The following is a 23,584-nucleotide window of genomic DNA, read 5'->3' on the forward strand; positions in this document are numbered from 1 at the left end:
ACCATAAGGTCTCAGGCTTTTCCACTGGGTGAACGGGAGCTGCACGCACAGGAGGGACACGGTCTGACTGACATTTCCAGTGCTGTTTTATCAGCACTGAAACCATCCCGCTTCAGCCCTTAAAGCCCACACGCCCAGCAGCCAGGTGACCCTCCAATCTCCTTTACACAGGCGTGGCCCAGACCTTAGGAAAATATAACAACGATGATAATATCAGCAGACATTACTGAGCGTGTGCTAAACTGTTCATAGGTGTGACCTCATTTAAACCTCTCCACAAGTGCAAGGTAGATATTATTATTCTTCTATTTTATATATGAGGAAACCCAGGTACTGAGTGAGTTAGTGGATTGTTCAAGGTTAGTAAAAGGTTTGAGACTTTTACTGATGAGGTTTGAGACTTCCCTGGTCATCCAGTGGCTAAGACTACATGCTCCCCGTGCGGGGGGGCCTGGGTTCGATGCCTGGTCAGGGAACTAGAGCCCATGTGCCTGCCGCAACTAGGAGTTCACACGCCACAACTATGATTGAACATCCGAAGTGTTGAAACTAAGACCCAGCACAGCCAGAAATAAATAAACTGAATTTTTTTTTTTTAATAAAAGAGGTGAAGTTTGACTTTAACTTCTCATATCAGGCATCTGGATAAAATCACTCTCTCGTCCTCAATGTGTCCCCAGCCCACCCCAGAGTTAGTGCCCTGGAGAGGAAGAAACAACACGTGACCTTTATTCAGGGGACACAGTGGTGGGTGATAAGCTTAGACAAGTGTTCCAGGAGCTGTGTCAAGGGCTTTATAGCATTATTCTATTTAATCCCACAAAACCCTGTGAAGTACGCTGTTATGTTAATCCCATTTTTGAGGTGAAGAATTGGAAACTTTCCACTAAGCTGTGGTCTCTACCCGTTGACCCTGGCCGTGCCCTCTCCTCTGGTGGGCTCAGAGAGGTGCCTCTGTTCGTCACTGTCCCCACAGGGCTGTCAGCAAACTGAGGGGATCCCTGCCTGCCCTCCCTGCATGCCCCGGCCCCCTCTGCCAGGGTATCTCACCTCCTGATGGACAACATACCTTGCCTGTATGTTTATTTTTAATATCTATAATTTTGCATACAGTAACATTAGAATATAAGCTCCACTAGGCTGAGGGCTCCAGGAAGACAGGTTTTTGTCCATTTTGTTCTTGGCCATGTCTCTTGAGTGCAAAGAATAGTCCCAGATACATAATTTGTGCTCAAGAATAGTTATTAAGTAAATTCATCAACCCGTCACTCAATTAATATGCAGAAGCCTATAATATCTGAAGTGGTTACTTTATGAACTCATGATTCTGAAATTAGGAAGGAAATAGTCAACCTTGACTGATACCCCCCTGATAGAAGTGGTTGGGAAAGCCTCCAAAAAGTTGACCAGAGGAAATTTATCTCTATTAACCTCCCTCCGTTGAGTTACTGATAATTAAGGATGTTTCGGACGCAAAAATTTGATGCCTGCTGAGTGAATCCCTCTCCAGACGTTTGTTTTTGTGTTACAGAATTTGTGTCTTGTTCTTGGTGGTTTCTTTCATGAACCGTCATGACTATAGTACGGTTTGTGTGGAGGGGTGTTTTCTGATGGGATTCAAGTGTAAGTCTTGCTTATTGAGAGTTCTTTCCTTGTTCTTGGTCCTGAGAATATTTAATCTTCACAAGAAGTTCTGAGCTGGGGATCAGAGGCCCAAATTCAACCTACTTATTAAGAGGCTATATGGTGTTGGACAAACACAGTGTATCTCTGGCCTTAGTTTTCATCATCTGTAAAAATAGACATGAAAAAACTATGGAAATTCTCTGGCTGCCCACCCTCTCACTGCCAAGGGCCCAGGTTCAGTTCCTCATCATGGAACGAAAACCCCACAAGACACAGTGTGGCCGAAAAAAAAATATAAAACTATGGAGTTTCCGAGTTGAAAGACACTCTGAAGGTCATTTAATCCAAGAGCTACAAATCTAAATACCTTCAGAGCCCAAGAAGAGACTGTAAATATGAGAAATGGTCACATTAAGACAACAGGCAGTGGGAGAAGCTGCAGCAAGCTCCTTCAGGCTGAATTAATTTCTAAAAACATTAGAACTCATGTGCTGGCTAAATGACAGGCCCAGGCCCAGTTTGACCTACAGATCTCCAGTGTGCAAACCCTTCCCTAGTTTCCATCCATTGGAATTATTTTGCACATGAAAAAGCTAAAGCCTGAAGATGGAACTTGAACTGCCCCAGTGATCAGTGGCAGATGTAAGTTGTAATAATAATGCTTATCTCATGCAGCTCAGAGGATTCCTAAGACAGACCCTGGGCCGTGGGTCGCAGCTTGTAGAACACGGGCCGCTGCCCCCCCCCAGGCTGAGCAGCCTTCCCCTCCAGCTCCCCTTTGCGTGTGTATGTGTGTGCATGCACATGTGTGTGCATGAGTGACAGAGAGTGGCAGTGACACACAGAGACAGCCTACTCGCAGGACCTTTGAGGAGATGGCCATCTTCAAAAATGTCCAGAGACAAGGAAAGTGCGTGAGGAGGCTAGGCTTTCCCAGGGATTTAGGGAACTCATTTAAAATTGTGGCTATGAATGCTGGGTCTGCCCCTCTCGTACACTCAACAGTGACAGTAACTAGCCGATGCACTTTGTAAAGAGTGCTGCTGTGAGTCAAGTGTCATATTATCTCAACTACTCTTTGCCGTGTACTCATGAGGCAGGCCCTGTAACACCACCGTTTCAACAGACCACACCACTTAGCCCCCTCCTCCAGGAAGGCTTCTCAGGTTTCCTGACCATTCCCTCCAGCCCCCACCCGCCCTGCCAGTGAGTCTTCCCTTCTTAGGACGGATGCTGTTCCTTGTCCTAATGTCTACAAGAGGTAATAATAGTAGCCATCAGCTACTTTTTGTAGTAGATTTTCTCATTTTACCAAAGAGTCAACTGAGGCTTGGAAAGTTTAGGAAACTTGCCGAAGGTCACACAGATAGAAAAACCAGCTGAGGTTTGCACTCCTTTTTAATTTGCTTAGTTTAGTTCCGGGGTCAGGAAGCTATGGCCTACGAGCCAGACCCCACCTGCGTTTATTTTGCTAAGTAGTTTCATTGGACCAACCATGCTCACTGACGCTCACACTGCTTGTAGCTGGTTTCTTCCTACAATGACAGTGTTGAGTTGTTGCCACAGACAGCATCTGGCTCTGTCACAGAGAAAGTTTGAAGACTTCTTATTTCCTATTTTGCCTAGATCCTATGCTCACGGGAACCACGGTTTTGCCAGTTAGTGCCTAATGCCACTCTGCTGTGCTGTGTTCAGTCCTTCAGCGGTGTCTGACTTTGAGACCCCATGGACTGCAAGCCCGCCAGGCTCCTCTGTCCATGGGATTTCCCAGGCCGAGAATACTGGAGTGGGTTGCCCTTTCCTCCTCCAGAGGATCTTCCTGACCCCAGGGTTGAACCCTTGTCTCTTGCATCTCCTGAAGTGGCAGGCAGATTCTTTACCACTGTGCCACCTGGGAAACCCAGCGTTCTATTTATCTTGCTTTTTAAGAGGTATTGAAAGGGTGTTTAGTTTTATCTCCCAACTAAACGAAGCCTATGTTGGAGCAGTGACCCCGCATATAACAAGTCTCGGGACCTGATGTGGGCCCGGCTGGTGATTGTATCATCAGCTGCTCTGGCCTCCAGCTCAGGGCTCACACATGGTGGGTGCACATCCAGGGCCTCATGGGTTGAGTGGGAGTGTCTCTCACCAGGTAATAAGAGGAAAAAGCCTCCTTGGAGCACATCCAACCACTGAAACCCCAAAGAGTGCCTGCTACTGCCTACTTCATTTCCCCAGGGAAATCTTTTTCTCACTAAGCAGAAATTCAGCTTGTCACATCCCCAGACAGCAGACGGCCCCCAGGGCTCAGTAATTACCATGGGAGCCTGCTACAGCCCCTTGGGGAACATTGCTTCATTTGAATTCCAATCCCAAAGGAAATCAATCCCAATAATTATACCTGTTTTTAAAGCAGCCTGCTCAGGCCCTTTCTTCTTGGTGATCTTGTTTTCAATAGACCACAATTAGCCCTCTGGAGAATGCCATCGAAACCATGTCCACCGCCAATGAGAAGATCCTGATGATGATAAACCAGTATCAGAGTGACGAGACCCTCCCCATTAACCCGCTCTCCATGCTCCTGAATGGGATCGTGGACCCTGCTGTCATGGGAGGGTTCGCCAAGTATGAGAAGGTGAGGGGTCCCCTCTCCTGGACGGGACAGGGCGGTGGCAGGAGGGTCCCGGGCAGAGAGCTGCTGCCACTCATCTCATGCAGCCATCTGTCCCTCAGAAGGGCACGGCAGGTGTTCGGGCCTCAGGCGCCCCCAGAGTTCCCACAGCCTGACCCTCATCTGCTTCCCTCCCTCCATGCTGCGCTCTGTGTGGTGCAGGAAGGAGCAGCGTTCATAGGCGTCTCTTATCCCGCTGGGCACATCCAGGTGCCTCTGTCAAAGAGAAACTCTGGGATGACCATAATCCAGACCAGGAAAGTCAGGATCCACCAGTCAAAGTCCACACCACTTGTGGAAAGTCATCTCTTCTACAGATGATGGAAATGACCTCTACAAATGGGAAGAAGTGAAACCCAGAATCTGTGAAAATCCAGAAGGGATGGGAGATCAACTCCAAAGAGGGAGTTATTATCTAGATATTTTGGTCATAAGGTCCCTCTAGAAATCCGCACACGTTTCGGCCACAGATTTCATTTTTGAGCCTCATGGTGTCCATGGCAAAAAGGGAAAGGCCATCGGTTATAGGAGTCACATTTTCCACTGGAGGAAAATAATTACTCAGTAAGCGGGGGTGGGGTGTGGGTTGGGGCACAGCTTTTTCCAGCACTGAGATAGAATAGAAAGTTTTCTTTGGTTTTCACCTAAGCCATACATTAATGGGATGCTGAGGGAAAAATTGTCAACTCATTCTCAAAACTCTCATGATGAATTTGTTATTAACTTTTCTATGTCGTCCATTGAGGTAAGACTAAGAAGACGACACAACAGTATAATTCAAGGACAGTAATTCCAGTCAGTCCTTCCGGTTACCCTTGGATACCCCGTACAGTCATCACTGGTAACCTTCTGTACATCCTTGAGGGGTAATAAGACACGTCTGTGTGTATGTACACGCACTGAGCACATGAGCCCAGAAAGAGCCGGGCTGCCAAGGTCCCACACCATAGGGAGGTGAACTGGAAAGTCCGTCGGGTGAAATTCCTTACTGAGGTTTTTCCCATGGGACGATGCGTTGAACTGCAGCAGAAACTCCTGCAAGATTTCCTGACACATGGTTACCGCCACCCCATCCCAACCCCAGAGGTTCTGATTCAGTCAGCCTGGGTGGAGTTTGTTCAAAGGTGATGCTACTGGTCTGGAGACCCCCCCCCCCACCTCCATCTAACAACTGTTTCCCTGGGGTTTGTTTGTGACCCTTTCCCAGTGGATACTGATCTACGCCCTGGGAATAGGCAACATGAGTCTCTGAGCTCCCTGACTGCTGCCCATCTACATAGCAGTGGCCTCACTCCTGCCCCTTTCAGACAGAACCCTCTCCCAGTGCCAGATGCGTTGTGGAGTTCATGCCAAAGGCACAGGAAACCCCCGATGTCTTGTCTGTCCCCCCAGGCTTTCTTCACTGAGGAGTACACCCGGGAGCACCCAGAGGACCAGGACAAGCTGACACGCCTCAAGGACCTGATCGCCTGGCAGGTACAGCAGAGCTGGCCTGGGGAGCCCCCTCCTCTGCCCTTCCTGGCCGGCTTGCCCTCCGCTGGCCCCTGGCGGGTATGGCCTAGCTTTACTTGTTCTCCTGCCCCTTGGCTTTGGACCTTTCTTCTGACTCTGTCTTTACCTGGGCAGGCTCATCCTGGAAGTGGGGTGCCTCGGGGCACTGTGCGGGGGTGCTGCGCTGCTGCGTGTTGCTAGGGCTGCTCTGTTGCATGTTGAATTCAGGAGGCGGCCTCTCCCAGTGGGACCCAAATGAAATCCAGGCTCCCGCACACCTCCCACCACCACCCCTGCACCCAGCACCCACCAATCAGATAACGGGAGACTCCAGCCCCCACCCCCACCTCCCCTCCTTCTACAGCTGACCCAGTTTATCACAGTTAATGCTCAGATGGATACCAGGTTTCAAAAATAATCGAGGCCTTGGTTTGGTTGGCAGGGTCAAAGGCCTTAGCACCTGCCCTCCACACAAGCTGCTCAGCCCCTGGCAGTCCAGCCCCGGGCCTCGGACAGACTGTTCTTCCTGCCTGCTCTCCCCTGCTCCCTGTGTGTCTTTCATCCATCTGTCCCCTCCCTGCACCCCGTCGCCCCCATTGCTTCCCTCCACGTCTCCTCTCTGTCTCACTCTGCACCGCCCTCTGTATTTCTCTCCTGACGAGCTCTCTGCTTCCCCCTCCTGTCTCTGACTCGGGCCTCACTCTGCCGCCCCCCTCACACCTCACTCCTGGCTCTGCATCCATTCTGCTTCTCTCTCCACTGTCCTTCCTCCTTCTCCGCTTTTTCTCTGGCTCCCTCTCCTGGGTTTTCTCTCCCTCTGTCTCTTTCCCACTCCCTGGAGAAGAAACGATCCACAGACCCCTCCCCAGAGGTGTTCAAATGACCAGGCTCCCAGTCTGGGCCTGCAGCACCCCCTCCCCAACACCTCCCTGCTCTCCACGGACCACCCAGGACCCAGGCTGAGCTCCAGAGGGCGCGCTGGGGGGCGGCAAGCAGGGCCAGCCCTCCCTTCTTGCCAGTCACAGAGCAAAGAAAGGCGAGCTGTTGTGGTGGGGAGTTTTTGTGACTCGAGGGAAATCAGGAATGCGAAGCGTTGGGTGCAGCCTCTTTTCTTAAAATAAGAATTCCTAATTCAGGTCCTTCTCTGCCTCTGCCAATTTATGCCTTAAAATGAACCGCCAAGGGCTGTGTGGTGCACTCTCCTAGGTACACTCTGCGTGTCCGCAGTTTTCTCTCCCTCCTTAACTTGTGCCACTTGTGAAACCCAGTCATCCCCAAGGGCCCAGCTCTGGAGGTCACCGTGTCGTTTAATGCTCAAGTAATGATCCCACCCTCCCCATGCCCAAGCTTGGGAAGCAGACCTTGGTTGGTTTCCTGCTTCCATTCTTTCTGGGGCACCCCAAGGAGGGCGAAAACGTCACTCAAATTTGTCTGGTTGTCGGGTGTCAGTCTCAGTCTGTGTTGCTGCCCTGGCCTCTCTGCTGGGCGTGCCTTATCCCCTGGGAGGGGACTCTCTGGGCCATATCTGTTGCACCCAAAGTATGGCCTGGACTGTGGCCTCACAGTGCGGCTGATACCAGGCTGTGCCTTCTAAGGACATTTTCCCAAAGAAGTGAAGTGAAGTGAAGTCGCTCAGTTGTGTCCGACTCCATTAATAAAGGGACACCACAAGCAAAGAAGGGAGACTAAAAGCACGTGTTGGATGTTACAGCCTCTAAGAGCCCTTGGCCAGGCCTCCTCCAACAGCATCCCCTAGTGGAGAGCGCGTGCCCTCGCCTTAGCACCAGCCCCACCTCCTCTGCCACATTGCTGACGGAAGCCCACCAAAGGGGATTGCCCTGGACCACATCCCTCCCACTCAGAGGCTAGCATCCTAAATACTCGAAAGACGCTGGCCTGCTCAGGGTGAAAGTGGCCTTTCTAACATTACACACAGCAGATTATTCTTCCTCCTTCATTTCTTTCCATTCATTCTTGCAACTTATATAATATACATTGAGCTCCAACTGTGTGCCAGGCTTGGACCCACTCCCTGCCTCCCCTCTTGAAGCTTAATTATAGATTGGCTCTTGGTTTGGCAAAGTCAAATTCACTTTGGATTTTCTCAAAACACAAGATCCTTAGAGTTCAAAGAGAGCTGTACCTGTACCTCTAGCAACACACCAGGAGCTAGAAGGGCACAGTATATGATGGGTTTACGGTTTCATGGATTTCAAGATTGAGCGCTTAATTTTTTTCTTTGTAAAGATTTTTCTCTGTATTTGTTGGCATGGAAAGATGTCTATAGTACATTCTTCTTGTAAACATGTTATGAAGCATTACATACAGAGAAGTAGACACAACAAAAATACTCAGCACATGGATTTATCACAGTGTACACCCGTGTGACCACCCCCAGATGAAGACCCAGAATCCCTCTAGCACACGGACACCTCTCCCGTGCCTTCCTGTGGTCACTGCCAGCTCTCCCCAAGGTTGCCCATTATCCTGCCTTTACAGTAACCATTTACTTGCTTTTTAACAATAGTTTTTAACCATCCAAGCGCTCATTTCTAAACTTTTCCTGATTTTTGACCTCTATATAAATGGAATCGCACAGTAAGCAAGCTTCTGTGTCTAACATTTTGTTTAAAGTTATGTTTTTAAATTGATTAATTTTATTATACAAGGCCATTATTTATTCATTTTTATTGATGTATGTCTATGCAGCTGGACTGCATAACTATGCCAAAAAATGTTGTGTTGTTTTGTTTTTTAACTGATGGAGATTTGGGGTGATTTCAGTTTGAGGCTATTTCAAATAGTTCTGTTCTGAACATCTTCATATGTATTTTTTTAGCACAAACATGGTCAATTTCTGTCAGGTATATACCTAGCTATGGAGTGGCTTGGTTATAATATATGAGAATATCTGGCTTTAATCAGTTCAGTTCAGTTGCTCAGTCGTGTCCGACTCTCTATGACCCCATGGACTGCAGCATACCAGGCCTCCCTGTCCTTCACCAACTCCTGGAGTTTATCCAAACTGACGTCCATGGAGCCAGTGATGCCATCCAACCATCTCATCCTCTGTCATCCACTTCTCCCGCCTTCAATCTTTCCAGCATCAGGGTCTTTTCCAGTCAGTCTGTTCTTCACATCAGGTGGCCAAAGTATTGGAGTTTCAGCTTCAGCATCAGTCCTTCCAGTGAATATTCAAGACTGCTTTCCTTTAGGATGGACTGGTTGGATCTCCTTGCAGTCCAAGGGGCTCTCAAGAGTCTTCTCCAACATCACAGTTCAAAAGCATCAATTCTTTGGTGCTCAGCTGGCTTTAATAGATAATGGCAAACTTCTATAGATTAGTTTTGCCTGTTTCTGAACGTCATAAAAATGGTATTAGACAGTATGTGTTGCTGTGTGTCTGGCTGCTTTTTTTTCAGTGTAATGTCTGAGATTCATCCAGGCTGCTGCATGCAGGAGCAGTTTCTTTTTTGTTTCCAAGTGTTCGCCATTGTGTGACTGTAGCAATATGCCGGTGACATACCCGTGTGTCTCGCACTCTCCTGCCGGCGGCGGGTTGTTTCGGGCTTTGCACAGTGTGGAAGCAGTTGTGTGAACGTTCTTGCTCGTGTCTCGTGATGAGCAGCAGCGCTCAGCGCACTCACTCCGTCCAGCAGCGGGAGTGCTGGGCCACAGGTTCATCTGTGGTCTGACTGGATACTGAGAAACAGTTTCCCGAAGTCGCTGAGCCAAGTTACACCCCACCAACAGCTTCTGTGAGCCCGAATCGCTCCACGTCCCACTGACACATCACGCTGCGATTCTTTACCTTTAGTCTCTCTGCTGGCTGTGAGGGTATCTCAGTTTAGTTCTTTTTTTTTTTTTTTCTCAGTTTAGTTTTAATTTGCGTTTCCTTTCGCGAGCAATGGCGCTCATCGCATTGTCCTGTGTTTATTGGCTAATTGAATAACCTTTCTGTGAAATGTTTGTTCAGATCTTTTACTTATTTTACTAACTGAATTGCCTTTTGTTAATAATTCATAACAGTTTATATATATTCTGGATATGACTTCTTTGTCAAATACATGTCTTTGACACACTGTAGTCTGACACATTGTAGATACCTTTGTTCAGTCTGCGGCTTGTCTGTTTACTTTCTCAGTGTTATGTATTTTTGAAGAACAGCAGTTTGTAGCTTTCATGAGGTCCAATTTATGAAATTCTTAATGATTATCACTTTTGTGTGCACTTGAAGACTGACCCCCCCAAGATCATGATGATATTCTGCTGTTTTTTGGGACATGCTCTGGCTTCGTGCTGAAGTCTTACGTATGTGATTGATTTCGACTGACAAAAAGTAAGGGGTCTGTTAGTCTTCTATACAGATTTCTGACCACTCCAGCACCATTTGTTCTGAAGGCGATTTCCCCCCCTTTGACATAAACTGATCGCATGCGTGCCAGCCTGTCTCTGGACTTGCTGTTCTCTCCCGGCGGTCTGTTACTCCATGCTTGCACCAGTTCCACTCTCCTCCTAATCACTGAGCTTTATAGTCAGCCTTGAGATCTAGCAGTGACAGAGCTTCCATTTCTTTTTCAAATTTGTCTTGCTCTTCCTTTTCCTTCATATTTCCATGTAAGTTTTTAAATCCGCTTGCCAATTTTTAAACACCCCCCCAAACACAGAGATTCTGATTAAAATATATTACATATATAAACTAATTTGAGAATTTTTGCTTCATGATATTGACTCTTCTGATACAGGAACATGGGATCTCTGTCCTTTTCTTTAGTTCTTTAACTTCACTCAGCAAGTTTTGTCGTTTTCATAGTAAAAATATTTCACATTTTTATTAGACTTGTTTTTAGGGATTTGATATCTTTTAACTATTAAAAATAGGATTGCTTTTAAACTTTTTTCTTTTTGTCTGTCAGTATAATTACATTTTTTAACATGTTTACATTGTATCCAGTAATCCTACCAAATTCACTTAGTTTCTTTTCGATGTTTTACAGATACAATCATGTCATCTCTAATATAAAATGTTTTACTCATTCTGTTCCAGTCTTGTACAGTTTAGTTATTTTTCTTGCCTCTTTGCACTGATAAGTATAAGAAGAGAGAGAGGACATCTGTCTCCCACATCAGGGCAAGGGTCAATATCTCACAGAGTGGGGTGTTTTAAAGATGATGTCCCACTCAGTGCTTAGTTTGCTACTTTGTCATGAATGCATTTTTAATTTATCAAGTACCTTTTATGTATCTATTGAGATACATTATGTATCTATTGAGATACATATCTATTGTTTCTTCATTATCCCGCTAATTCAGTGAATTATTTTAGTTGATTTTTGAATATTAAACCAACCTTGCATGTATGACATAAACCCCACTTGGGTATAATACATTATCATTTTTATATATTACTAGATTTTATTTGAAAATATGTTCTTCAGGATTTTTGTATCTATGCTCAAAAGAGATATTAACCTATAATTTTCATTTCTTATAATAGTCTTATTCAATTTTTATAACAGTTATCCTGGTCTCAAGAAATAAGTTGAAAATTATTCCCGTGTAAAATCCTTTCTGAAGAGTTTCTATAAAGTTAGCATTTATTTATCCTCTAAATGTTTGCTAGAATTTGTCTGCGAAGCCACACAGGCCAAGAATGGTTTAAAGTATGTATTTAATTTAATACTTCTCAGATTTCCTGTTTCTTTTGTGTCCTTTTTGGTAAACGGTATTTTTCTAACAATTTGTCCATTTCATCCAAATATTAAATTTATTAACATAAACTTTTTTATAATATCCTCTTATGACTTTCTATGATCTTATACTTCCTATAGTGACACTCCTTTTTAAAATTTTGATGTTGGTTATGGTACCTGTTGGCATCTTTTTGATTAGCCCTGTAAGGGGTTGATCAGTTTTAAAGAACCCGCTTTTGGATTTGTCAATCCTCTGTGTTCTCAGTTTGTTTCCTTTTTCATTCATGTTTACTCTTACTTTTATTATTTCCTTCCTTTTGCCCTTTCTGGGTTTAATTTGCTGCTCTTCTACTAACATCTTGGGATGGATGCTTAGCTAATTGATTTTCTATCTTTTCTAAAATGTATTAATAAAACTAAAACTATACATTTATCTCCACTTACAACACTATCTCAGTAGTTTTAATGCAGTATTTCCATTATCATTCCTTTTCTTTTTTTTTTTAATTTTAAATTTTATTTTATTTTTAGAACTTTACAAAATTGTATTAGTTTTGCCAAATATCAAAATGAATCCGCCACAGGTATACATGTGTTCCCCATCCTGAACCCTCCTCCCTCCTCCCTCCCCATACCATCCCTCTGGGTCGTCCCAGTGCACTAGCCCCAAGCATCCAATATCGTGCATCGAACCTGGACTGGCAACTCGTTTCATATCTTTTTCTGTTTAATGGATAGAAAACCTTTTCTTAATTTGTACATTAATTATTTTTTAAATAATGTTTTCTTAGGCGCTCTTGTTTCTGTGTCTTCCAGGTTAATCCATTCGTGCTTCCTTTCCTCCCTTCTCCCCCACCTCTTTCCTTCCTCTTCGGTGTTTGCTTGCTCTCCTGTCTTTTGTTTCTGATCACTGTCTTTCACACTGAAGAGTTTCCTTCAATACCTGGTGATCCTTGGCAATCTGTTCCTAGTTAAGAGTGGGGGCACTCAAAAGCTGAATGAATATCTCTGCGCATGAGAGAAGGCCTTGTCACCTGGATGGCATTACATACGTAACTGAGTAATCCACACACGTCTGGGTGATTCACTTTCTCCAGGACAGATGCTTTGAGCTATTGCCTGCAAAGGAACTCCTGGCTTCTGTGCTGCTGGCAATTTGGAGACAGAAAAATGAAGGTCTCACCTTTATCAGTATGCAGACTTTTCCTCAACCCCCTGTTTCCTGTCTGGCTCCTCATCCCGGCCCTCTGTTGTGCCTGGTACCCCTTAGCTCGATGCTCTTTGTTCTAATCATTCGAGAGGATAAGCTCCTGCTTCTTGAGGAAATGAGAAAATATGACACAGTACCAGATGAAGCTGCAGGGACCTGGCCATCCAGCTGCTCCTGTCACAGAATTTCAATCCATCCCTGTTTTCAGCCTCTCAGCCCACTCTAGCCTTTCTGAGCTGCCAGGGGCCTCTAACCCCTGCGCCCTTCCTGGCTTCCCAGAGCAGATTGTCCCCTTACCACACCTCCCCCTCTGTCCTGGAAGGTCACTTACCATCCTCCACCCACCTTCCACCTGACGTGTTCTGGGCCAGGTTCATACGTGTCTCCTGGCCTCACTGAATTTCAGTCTCTCCTTCACTTTGCCATTTGGCGGAGTACTCCAAGAGAAGGAGGCAGAAATGTCTTGGGGTCATCACCATCATCAAAGCATTTTTTTTCTCCAAAGTGATCAGTATTGTACTCCTTGCAGCCTCATTATGCTTCCCTGAGATCACACTACTAAGTTTTCAGCTGTTCTCAGCGCACGGCGGCCACTGTGGCTTGGCTTCTATCCTTGTATCTACCGTTCACGCAGTGTGGATTGACCTCCTCTGCTGATAAATAAGGGCTTGACTGCCTCACATGACTCATCTCTTCCCCCCTCATCTTCCCAGGGCTTATACATCACTTTAAAAATATTCCATTCCCTGGTGGCTCAGACAGTTAAGAATCTGCCCTCAATGCAGGAGACCCGGGTTCGATCCCTGGGTCAGGAAGATCCCCTGGCAAATGGAATGGCAACCACTCCACTATTATTGCCTGGAGGATTCCATGGACAGAGGAGCCTGGTGGGCTACAGTCCATGGGGTCGCAAAGAGTTGGACTAATTGAGTGACCAACTTTCACTTTAAAAGTCCCCTATTGGCTCCTTAGCTCCATGATATGAACACTCAGCTGTCTTTCTTCGGTCTTATCACCGGATACATGTTGTAAGATCAGGTTGTGCCCACGCCTTTTCTGCTTAGCCCTTCCCTTCTCCTACTTCCCAGTCTCTGAACAGTCACACTCTATTTGCATCTCCAAGAACTTCTTGGACAAGGGTTTAAGTCAAAGCAACAGAGATCCCACTCCTCTGGTCTCACACTCTGCCCCTCAGTAGATGCCACCAGATGCAGACTTTCCCTAACATGCAGCCTCTAATGGGAGGGAGCGGGAGGAGAGGGTGCAACCCTTCCATGAGGCAAGACAGCCAGAGGTCTTTCTCCTAGAAATCTTATTTTCAGAGCAAACCTCAAGGATGCAATGTTCCCATTTCCCAGGGTTGGTCACCCCAGCTGAAGGTTGTTGAGACCCTAAAGCCCTCAGCAATTTCTCAGCGGGTGGACTTGACTTCTGCCCCCTCTGTGAAGCCAGGTGGCCAACCTCTGGCTCATTGTTTACCACTTTTCTCCCCAGATCCCCTTCCTGGGAGCTGGCATTAAGATCCACGAGAGAAGGGTGTCAGAAAATCTGCGGCCTTTCCACGACCGGATGGAGGAATGTTTCAAGAACCTGAAAGTGAAGGTGGAGAAGGAATATGGTGTCAGAGAGATGGTACGGCTGGTCCCCAAGGCCAGGGAGGGTGAAATGGGTGGGATGGGGCAGGGAGAACGAAGAGACCAGAGCAAAGGAGCCTGCCCTTGAGAGGGACCTGAGAACCAGCAGTGCCAGAGCCAACCCAGGGACCCTTTGGGAAACTTGGTCCCTTAAAAGTCATTGTAGATAAATTCCAGTTATAAATTGAGTCCTGAACAATCAAGAGATTGTGCTAATAATAAAAGCAACATTGATGAAGCACCAACTTACTATATGCTGGTCTGATCTAAGCACTTAGATCATTTAGGCTTCACAGCAAGCTTGGGAGTGGCTTTTAACGCCTCATGTCTATTCCAGAGATTCCAAGGCGTTAAGTGACTTGCTAGAGGCTATAACAAATGGGGCTTCCCAGGTGGCTGAGTGGTAAAGAATCCACCTGCCAAGCAGGAGATGCGAGTTCCATCCCTGGGTCAGAATATCCTCTGGAGAAAGAAATGACAGCCCACGTCAGTGTTCTTCCCTGAGAAATCCCACGGACAGAAGAGCCTAGTGGGCTATACAGTCCATGGGGTTGCAAAGGGTCAGTCAGGACTTAGTAACTAAACGACAACAACATGTAACAAGTGAGGCTCCGAATTTGCACCTGGCTCTGATGGCCTCCAAAGCCAGCACTTGTGGCCGCTAACAAGCTCTGTGTCCTCAAGAGGCCATTGGCCTGGTGCTCACGGAACCTCTTCTTTTATCCTCTTCTCCAGAAAGTATTGTCATAAAATGTCAAGGCTGTGTAGTCTCTCAGAGGCCATCTGGTCCAGCCCTCTGATTTTACAGATGGGAAAACTGAGGCCCAGAGACAGGAAGTGAGGTACTGGAAAGCACACAGATGAACTCAGGTGTCTTGTCTTCAGGCCAGTAGTTTTTCCATGAGACAGGCTGCCTTTTCCAACACTGTCTGTGCGACACCCAGTGCAGTTCTGATGGCAACCACCCAGACTTAGGCCACGTTGCATAGGTTACAGGCAGAGTCCCCCACAAGACCCCTCACCAAGACACCAGGGTTCCCTGCACCTCTGACAAGCTGGTTATAGGTTTGGAGATTCTCACCACCCCTTCAGTTCTGATCATTTCACAGAACTCAAGAAGTAGCCCTCCCTCCATATCCATGGGTTCTCTATTTGCATATTTAACCAAGGAAGGATCAAAAATATTGGGGAAAAGAATCCAGAAAGTTCCAAAAAGCAAAACTTGAATCTACTGTGCTGACAACTATTAACCTCACGTTTACATTATATTTACAACTACTTATATAGCATTTACATTGTATTGGGTATTATAAGTAATCTAGCAATGATTTAAATTATACCAAAGAATATATGTAGGTTATCAATAACCTCAGATGTGCAGATGACACCACTCTAATGGCCAAAAAGTGAAGAGGAACTAAAGAGCCTCTTGATGAAGCTGAAAGAGGAGAGTGAAAAAGCTGGCTTAAAACTCGACATTCAAAAAACTAAGATCATAGCATCCGGTCCCATCACTTCACGGCAAATAGATGGAGAAACAATGGAAACAGTGACAGATGTTATTTTCTTGGGCTCCAAAATCACTGCAGAGGGCAACTGCAGTCATGAAATTAAAAGACACTTGCTCCTTGGAAGAAAAGTTATGACCAACCTAGATAGCGTATTAACAAGCAGAGACATCACTTTGCCAACAAAGGTCCATCTAGTTAAAGCTCTGGTTTTTCCAGTAGTCATGTACAGATATAAGAATTGGACCGAAAAAGAAGGCTGAGCACCAAAAATTGATGCTTTCAAACTGTGGTGTTGAATAAGACTCTTGAGAGTCCCTTGGACTGCAAGGAGATCAAACCAGTCAATCCTAAAGGAAATCAACCCTGAATATTCATTGGAAGGACTGTTACTGAAGCTGAAACTCCAATACTTTGGCCACTGGATGTGAAGAGCCAACTTATTGGAAAAGACCCTAATTCTAGAAAAGACTGAGGGCAGGAGGATAAGGGGATGACAGAGGATGAGATGGTTGGATGACATCATCACTCAATGGACATGAGTTTGAGCAAACTCCGGGAGATGGTGAAGGACAGGGAAGCCTGGTGTGCTGCAGTTCAGCGGTCGCAAAGAGTCAGACATGACAGCAGCTAAACAACAGCATCAATGCATAAGCTGGGCTTCCCAAGTGGTGCTAGTGGTAAAGAACCCACCTGTCAATGCAGGAGACACAGGAGATGCCAGTTCGATCCCTGGGTTGGGAAGATCCCTCTTGTGGCTCAGCTGGTGAAGAATCCGCCTGCAATGCAAGAGACCTGGGTTCGATTCCTGGGTTGGGAAGATCCCCTGGAGAAGGGAAAGGATATTCACTCCAGTATTCTGGTCTAGAGAATTCCATGGACATCCATGGGGTTGCAAAGAGTCGGATAAGACTGAGCGACTTTCACTTTCACTTGGAGAAGAACATGGCAGTCCACTTCAGTATTCTTTCCTGCAGAATCCCATGGGCAAAGGAGCCTGGTGGGCTACAGTCCATAGGGTTGCAAAGAGTCAGACACAACTGAAGTGACTTACGATGCACGCATGCATGCATAAGTTACATGCAAAGACTATGCCATTTTATATAAGGGACTTGAACAGCCCTGGATTTTGGGGTCCTAAGGAGTCAGGGATATTGAAGGATGACTGTACTTAGAATTACAGTTTTTATTTATAAAGGAAACAAGTCACGACCAGCCAAATGAAGAGAAGCATAGGATGAGGTCTGGGAGGGTCCCCAATGTATAATTTCTGTGTCCTCAGGATTCAGTTCAGTTGCTCAGTCGTGTCTGACTCTGCGACCCCATGGAGTGCAGCAGGCCAGCCCTCACTGTCCATCACCAACTCCTGGAGCTTACTCAAACTCATGTCCATTGACTCGGTGATGCCATCCAACCATTTCATCCTCTATTGTCCCCTTCTCCTTCTGCCTTCAATCTTTCCCAGCATCAGGGTCTTTTCAAATGAGTCAGTTCTTCACATCAGGTAGCCAAAGTATTGGAGTTTCAGCTTCAGCATCAGTCCTTCCAATGAACACTCAGGACTGATCTCCTTTAGGATGGACTGGTTGGATCTCCATGCAGTCCATGGGACTCTCAAGAGTCTTCTCCAACACCGCAGTTCAAAAGCATCAATTCTTTGGCGCTCAGCTTTCTTCATAGTCTAGCTCTCACATCCATACATGACTACTAGAAAAACCAAAGCTTTGACTAGACAGACCTTTGTTGGCAAAGTAATGTCTCTGCTTTTGAATATGCTGTCTAGGTTGGTCATAGCTTTTCTTCCAAGGAGCAAGTGTCTTTTAATTTCATGGCTGCAGTCACCATCTGCAGTGATTTTGGAGCCTCCAAAATAAAGTCTTTCACTGTTTCCATTGTTTCTCCATCTATTTGCCATTAAGTTATGGGACCAGATGCCATGATCTTAGTTTTCTGAATGTTGAGTTTTAAGCCAACTTTTTCACTCTCCTCTTTTACTTTCATCAAGAGGCTCTTTAGTTCTTCCTCACTTTCTGCCATAAGGGTGGTGTCATCTGCATATCTGAGGTTATTGATGTTTCTCCCGGCAATCTTGATTCCAGCTTGTGCTTCATCCAGCCTGGCATTTCTCATGATGTACTCTGCATATGAGTTAAATAAGCAGGGTGACAATATACAGCCTTGATGAACTCCTTTCCCAATTTGGAACCATTCTGTCGTTCCATGTCCAGTTCTAACTGTTGCTTCTTGACCTGCATACAGATTTCTCAGAAGGCAGATCGGTGGTCTGATATTCCCATCTCTTTAAGAATTTTCCACAGTTTGTTGTGATCCACACAGTCAAGGGCTTTGGCATAGTCAATATTTGTCCTACTGGGATATCCATGTATGATTACTAGCCAGGAAAGCTCACCTTAGCCTAAGTGTCTGGAGTTTTTATTGGGGCTTCATTACATAGGCATGATTGAATCAATCATGAAATCCATCTCCAGTTCCCCTCCTCTCCCCGGATGCTGAGCTAATATTATCTGGCTTGGAGAACCAGCCCTGTAATCACAAGGTTGGTCTGTCTGGCCAGCCCCCATCCTGGGTCTCCCCATCAGTGGAAAAGGGGTGGAAAACAAAGACATTAGTGTCAGAGGGGAAATTGTAAGAATTTAGACATCACCTCTCAGGAACCAGGAGTAAAGGCCTAACAAACTCTTTATTAAACAACCACCCTGAGGCTCAACCAGCCAGAAAGTTTCTCTCCTCATGCGCTGCCCTACCCCACGGCTCCACCCTCCCAGGTGGAGGAGAAAGGCAGCAGGACTGTGGAGGGCCCGGTACCCCAGGGCCTTGCCCCGACATCAGACTTGCCTGCTAACCCCCTGCTTCCTGCTCCTGCCCCCACAGCCCGACTTCGAGGACAGGCGCGTTGGTAGGCCGCGGTCCATGCTGCGCTCCTACAGGCAGATGTCCATCATCTCCATGGCTTCCCTGAACTCTGACTGCAGCACGCCCAGCAAAGCCACCTCCGAGAGGTCAGTGCCTGCCCCAGGCGGCCCCCTGCACCCCTGCCCCAGCCCCGCCCCCAGCACAGCCTCTGCCTTTTCTGCCCCAGGGCTTTCTTCTCCACCTTCCTGCCCTTCTCTCTGAAAGCCTTTCCTCACCTGGGGCCTCAACAGAACTCTGTGCCGTTGCTAGGGGGTCAGCTGAGACCCAGAGAGGAATGTGGCTTTTCCTGAGGGCCCGCAGAACTCGCCACAGCGTGTGACAATCTCCATCAGCCAGCCTGCTCCCTTCTGCAGGGGCTCCGTCCCTCCCAACTACCCCCAGCTCCTCCTCCTGTACCTGCCTCCCCCCTCCGGACCCCCACCCCGCTCCTCCTCCTACACCTGCCTCTGCGCCCCCCCCCACCCCACTCCTCCTCCTGTACCTACCTCCCCTCCCCTACCCCGCTCCTCCTCCTGTACCTGCCTCCCCTGTATCTCTGTGCGGGTCTCCCTGCTCAGCCACTCAGAGTGCAACTCAGCTACTGCGCTGACAAGATCCTGTGATGGCGCACTCTCTGGGAGAATGTGCTAAGGGCTCCTGGGCCTCATCTCTTGGCTACTCCGTAACATTGCTGCAAACACCCCCATTTAATAAAGGGCAGTCATGCCTCAGAGAGGTTGAGTGATTTGCCCAAAGTCATTCAGCTCAAGAGTGGCATAGACTGGAATCCAGGTCCATATTTTTAACCAGTTTTATCTTCCTGTCACCAGTCTTATGGCTCACTGCCTTCCATTTTATTTTACCCTGTATTTTGAGTGTTTGCAAACTCTGCCAGGTGAACTATCTACCCCTTGGCCCTGTAATGACAGGTCAGTCAGCCTGGGTCCCTGCAAGACAGTTCCAGTAAGTTCTAACTGCAGCCTCTCCTGCTCTCCCTCTTGCCATTCAGCTTCGACCTGGAAATGGCACCTCCCAAGACTCCAAAAGTGGAGCACGAGGAGCCCATCTCCCCAGGGAGCACTCTGCCTGAGGTCAAGCTGCGCAGGTCCAGGAAGAGAGCCAAGAGGAGCAGTGTGGTGTTCGCGGACGAGAAGCCATCAGCAGAGTCGGACCTGAAGCGGGTGAGTGGACAGGGCAGGATCCTCTCTGACACCACAGGCAGCTCTCCACTGCACGTCCGGCACAGTGCTGGGGGCTCTGAGATGTGGCTTGCTCAAGCCTCACAGTTGGGTGGGGTTACAGATGAGGCATCTGAGGGGAGGGAGGTGAAGTGCTGGTTGGCGCCCCAGCAGCCTGGATGTGACAGAGTGGAATTTGACCCGGGCTGTCACTGTGTCCTTTCTGCCATCGCACAGGACTCTGCAAGGCTGGGGAGTAGCCTCCTGGCCCACCACTGTGTGGGAGAGTCACCCTCCCAGGCTGGCCCAGGTGTTTCTATCTCTCAGCCCTCTGTCCCCAACCACAGGGCCAGTCTAACCAGTGACGTCTCTCCTAAGCTCCTCCCGTGGACCCAGAGCCCAGCTGAGCATGCAGAGCTGAAATTCTCCTGCCCTGACTTGGAGAGTTTTTGTCTTATAAACTAATAACTATTTAATGTGAGACTTAGTGCCAGACAGCCCTGGGTTCAACCCCAACTTTCCCCCGAGAGAGAGGTTTGTTGAAAGCATTCTGGGAGCCTGGAATAGGAAGATGGATTTAGCGTCCTGGTAAGGGAGGGCTGCCAGATGAAAGGGCCAGGGACCAGCTGAGATAAAGAATCCTCCCCAAGCTTCCCAGCAGGCCTCAGAGACCATTCTTGCCGGGGGGAGAGGGCTGGAAGTAAGACGGCGTTTCGCAATCCAGGGGGTGTCATTCACACAAGAGTCTAGGTGAAGGCCACCACCACAGTTGTACAGTATGTACGGTATGGAACTGTGTGTGCCACCACAGTTGAGAAGTGTGCAGCCTGTGGCGTAGATTGACACAGAGTGATGCAAAACAGAGCAGAGGGACTTCAGGCCGAGTCTAAGAAGCCATTCCAGTCCCTTAACACTGGTTTTTCAGAGCCTGGAGCTGCCTCATGCTTAGCCTCTGTGGTGTGTGTGTGTGTGTGTGTGCGTGCGCGCGCGTGTGTGCGTGATGTATTCGTCCAGCTCTCCAGAAAGCACGAGTTCATGAGTGACACCAACCTTTCGGAGCACGTGGCCGTCGCCCCCAGGGCGTCCATCCTCTCTCAGATGAGCTTTGCCAGTCAGTCCATGCCTACTATCCCAGGTATGTGCCTCCACCGCCAGCACGGGGGTATGGAGGTGCCGGGGTGAGGATGGGCGGGAGCCACAGCTACAGAGCAAAGAGCGCTAAGCACTCCGGAGGAAGCGGCCCTGCTCATGGTACGCCGGTGGGTGAAGCCATCCCAACTGGCTCTGCCCAGGGCTGGGGGCAGCGGGGAGAGGCTGCCGTCACTCTGGACCTCAGGATTCAGTGAGACTCCAGATGTCACACCAGGTGGGCCTGGGTTCTCAGTTAGACAGGCCCTTCCAGGGACCGGAAGTCCGCCCCTTCCAGGGGCGGAAGTCCGCCCCTGGTAAGCCTCTCAGTCGGGTGATTCCTTCTGGGGCCTGGAAGGCTATTTCCAGAACTTACAAAACTTGCCATCACACCTTACAGTTGCAGAGGGTCCGATGCACGGATGCTTGTTTCCCCCATCACTCATTCGCTGTCTGGTGAGGACATCAGCAGCATATAGAAGGCCTTTGCTGACTCACACATGGGGACCCGGGGCCCTAACTGGGGATGCAGCCAGTTCAAGAGCGCTCTATCTGGCACGTGGCAAGTCTCAAGTGTCAGCCGCTCTGTGCCAGGCTCCGTTCCACATGCTCCTCCTTCGTTGTTTCATTTCAGCCAAGGGTCCCCAAGCCCCAAGCAGTCTGAAGCCTGTTACAAACAGGCCGCAAGCGGGAGGTCAGCGGCAGGCAAGCGAGCAAAGCTTCATCTGCTGCCTCTCATCGCTCGCGTTACTACCTGAACAATTCCCCCCGAACACTCCATGCAAAAAGTGTTTCCCATGAAACTGGTGTCTGGTGCCAAAAAGGTTGGGGAGCGCTGCTTTAAGCCTCCTCTCAAACCTGTGACAGAGACCGTGTGATTAGCCCCACTGTACAGATGAGGACACTGAGGCTTGGAGAATGCCAGCTCCTGAGTAGTGGCCGCCCAGGAACAGTGTCCCCACCGGTGCCCAGCGCCTGGGCAGCATGCCCCCGCAGTCGTTTCGCTCTCCTCCCCTCAGCAGGCCTACACTCCCTTGAGCTCTGTGCTCTTACCCCCACGTTCCCAAGGCCAAAGCCCAGGATCAGAGCAGCCTTTGTGACTGCAAGCTGAGGAGCCTTAACCACCAGATGACACCTTGATCAGAGAGGCTCTCCCCCCAGGGAACTCTGTGTTCTTGGTGTCGGAAGACAGGCGTGGGCCCATACTGTCTCCCTGACGTGGGCAAAAGGCCCTGCTCGTGAAGAAGTGAGGGCCCCGGTGCCGCCCCCCACCCCAGCCCTGGGCCCGCTTCCAGCCCAGAAGCCCTTGGATGAGGCCTTAATGGAACCAGGATGCAGGCCCTTGTCTGCGGGGTCAGGCAGGGCTCCGCGAAGCGGCCGGATGGCCTCCGCGGCCCTGGCGGATGCTCATGGCCTCCCGCCTGCCCCGCGGCCGGCTCCCCGGGACCCTGTCTCTGCCCCCCTTGGCTGCCATCCACCCTGTTCGCGCTCCCTGCGCCCACCCCTCACGGCGGCTCTCGGCTCCCCTGCAGCCCTCACGCTCTCGGTGGTCGGCATGCCTGGGATGGACGAGGCCAACGCATCCCCCCGCCTCAGCCAGACCTTCCTCCCGCTGTCAGACGGCGACAAGAAGACGCTCAAGAGGAAGAAAGTGAACCAGTTCTTCAAGACAATGGTGAGCCCCGGACTGTGGGAGGAAGGCGGGGGGGCGGGAGGAGGAAGGGAAAAGGGGAAGAGGGGAAGAGTGCTACGTGGACAGAGGAGGAGACGGGGCCCTGCGTGGGGCGCGCGTGCGTGTGCTACACCTGGGGTCCCCTCCAGGGAGGGGGGCCCTGCGTGGGGCGCGCGTGCGTGTGCTACAGCCGGGGGCCCCTCCAGGGAGGGGGAGACCTGTGTGGGGTATGTGTGTGCTACACCTGGGGGCCCCTGCAGGGAGGGGGGCCCTGCGTGGGGCGCGTGTGCTACACCTGGGGGCCCCTCCAGGGAGGGGGCAGGGCCCGCAGGGTGGGGACAGAGACCAGAAAGGCCCAGAGTGAAGTTCTCCTTATGGGCTCCAGAGGGCGCCCCTGAGCAGGGTAGGCCCCGCGGGGCCGCAGGAATGTGTCAGAGGCATTGCTGGGCTCCTGGGAACTCAGCACCTGGAACTGTCCTATGCCTGAGTTATCCTGTGTTGCTCCTGTCAGAGCCACGGCAGCCAGCTGTCCTGGGCAGCTAGGAGTGCTTTTTCATTCTTTTGGAAGAACTTTCCTATTCAACTTACATTGCAGAATCCTACTATTTCAAAGTTAGTTTCCAAACCCTGGCTTTTCAAGTCCCTTCCCCCATTGTTGTGTCAGTCTGCTCCAGATGCAGGAAGGCACCCCAGCAGTTTGATCCTCAGGATCCATTAAAGCCAGACTCTGTGGCTGTAATAATCGCACGTCCCCTGTGAGTGTGCACTGAGCAGGCCCCAGGCTAGGCCCTTTCCAAACATGATCCATTTGACCTTCCTCTGTGCCTTTGAGGGTCTCATCAGGCACACGAAGTTGGGGAAGCAACCCGCCCAAGTTC

At 48.9% G+C, this 23,584-nt stretch overlaps 1 protein-coding gene across 1 annotated transcript in view; it reads left to right on the forward strand.

Annotated features, from left to right (window-relative positions):
- DOCK2 (dedicator of cytokinesis 2) overlaps positions 1-23,584 on the forward strand; it is a 460,175-nt gene that overhangs the window by 435,158 nt on the left and 1,433 nt on the right. The window contains exons 45-51 of the mRNA XM_070357390.1: positions 4,067-4,243; positions 5,672-5,755; positions 14,168-14,305; positions 18,708-18,835; positions 19,738-19,909; positions 20,921-21,041; positions 22,567-22,709. Coding sequence (XP_070213491.1) covers positions 4,067-4,243; positions 5,672-5,755; positions 14,168-14,305; positions 18,708-18,835; positions 19,738-19,909; positions 20,921-21,041; positions 22,567-22,709 — 963 coding nt within the window. The remainder of the gene's footprint in view (positions 1-4,066; positions 4,244-5,671; positions 5,756-14,167; positions 14,306-18,707; positions 18,836-19,737; positions 19,910-20,920; positions 21,042-22,566; positions 22,710-23,584) is intronic.

Source organism: Bos mutus, chromosome 20, assembly GCF_027580195.1.
Source record: "Bos mutus isolate GX-2022 chromosome 20, NWIPB_WYAK_1.1, whole genome shotgun sequence".
Classification (NCBI taxonomy): Eukaryota; Metazoa; Chordata; class Mammalia; order Artiodactyla; family Bovidae; genus Bos; species Bos mutus.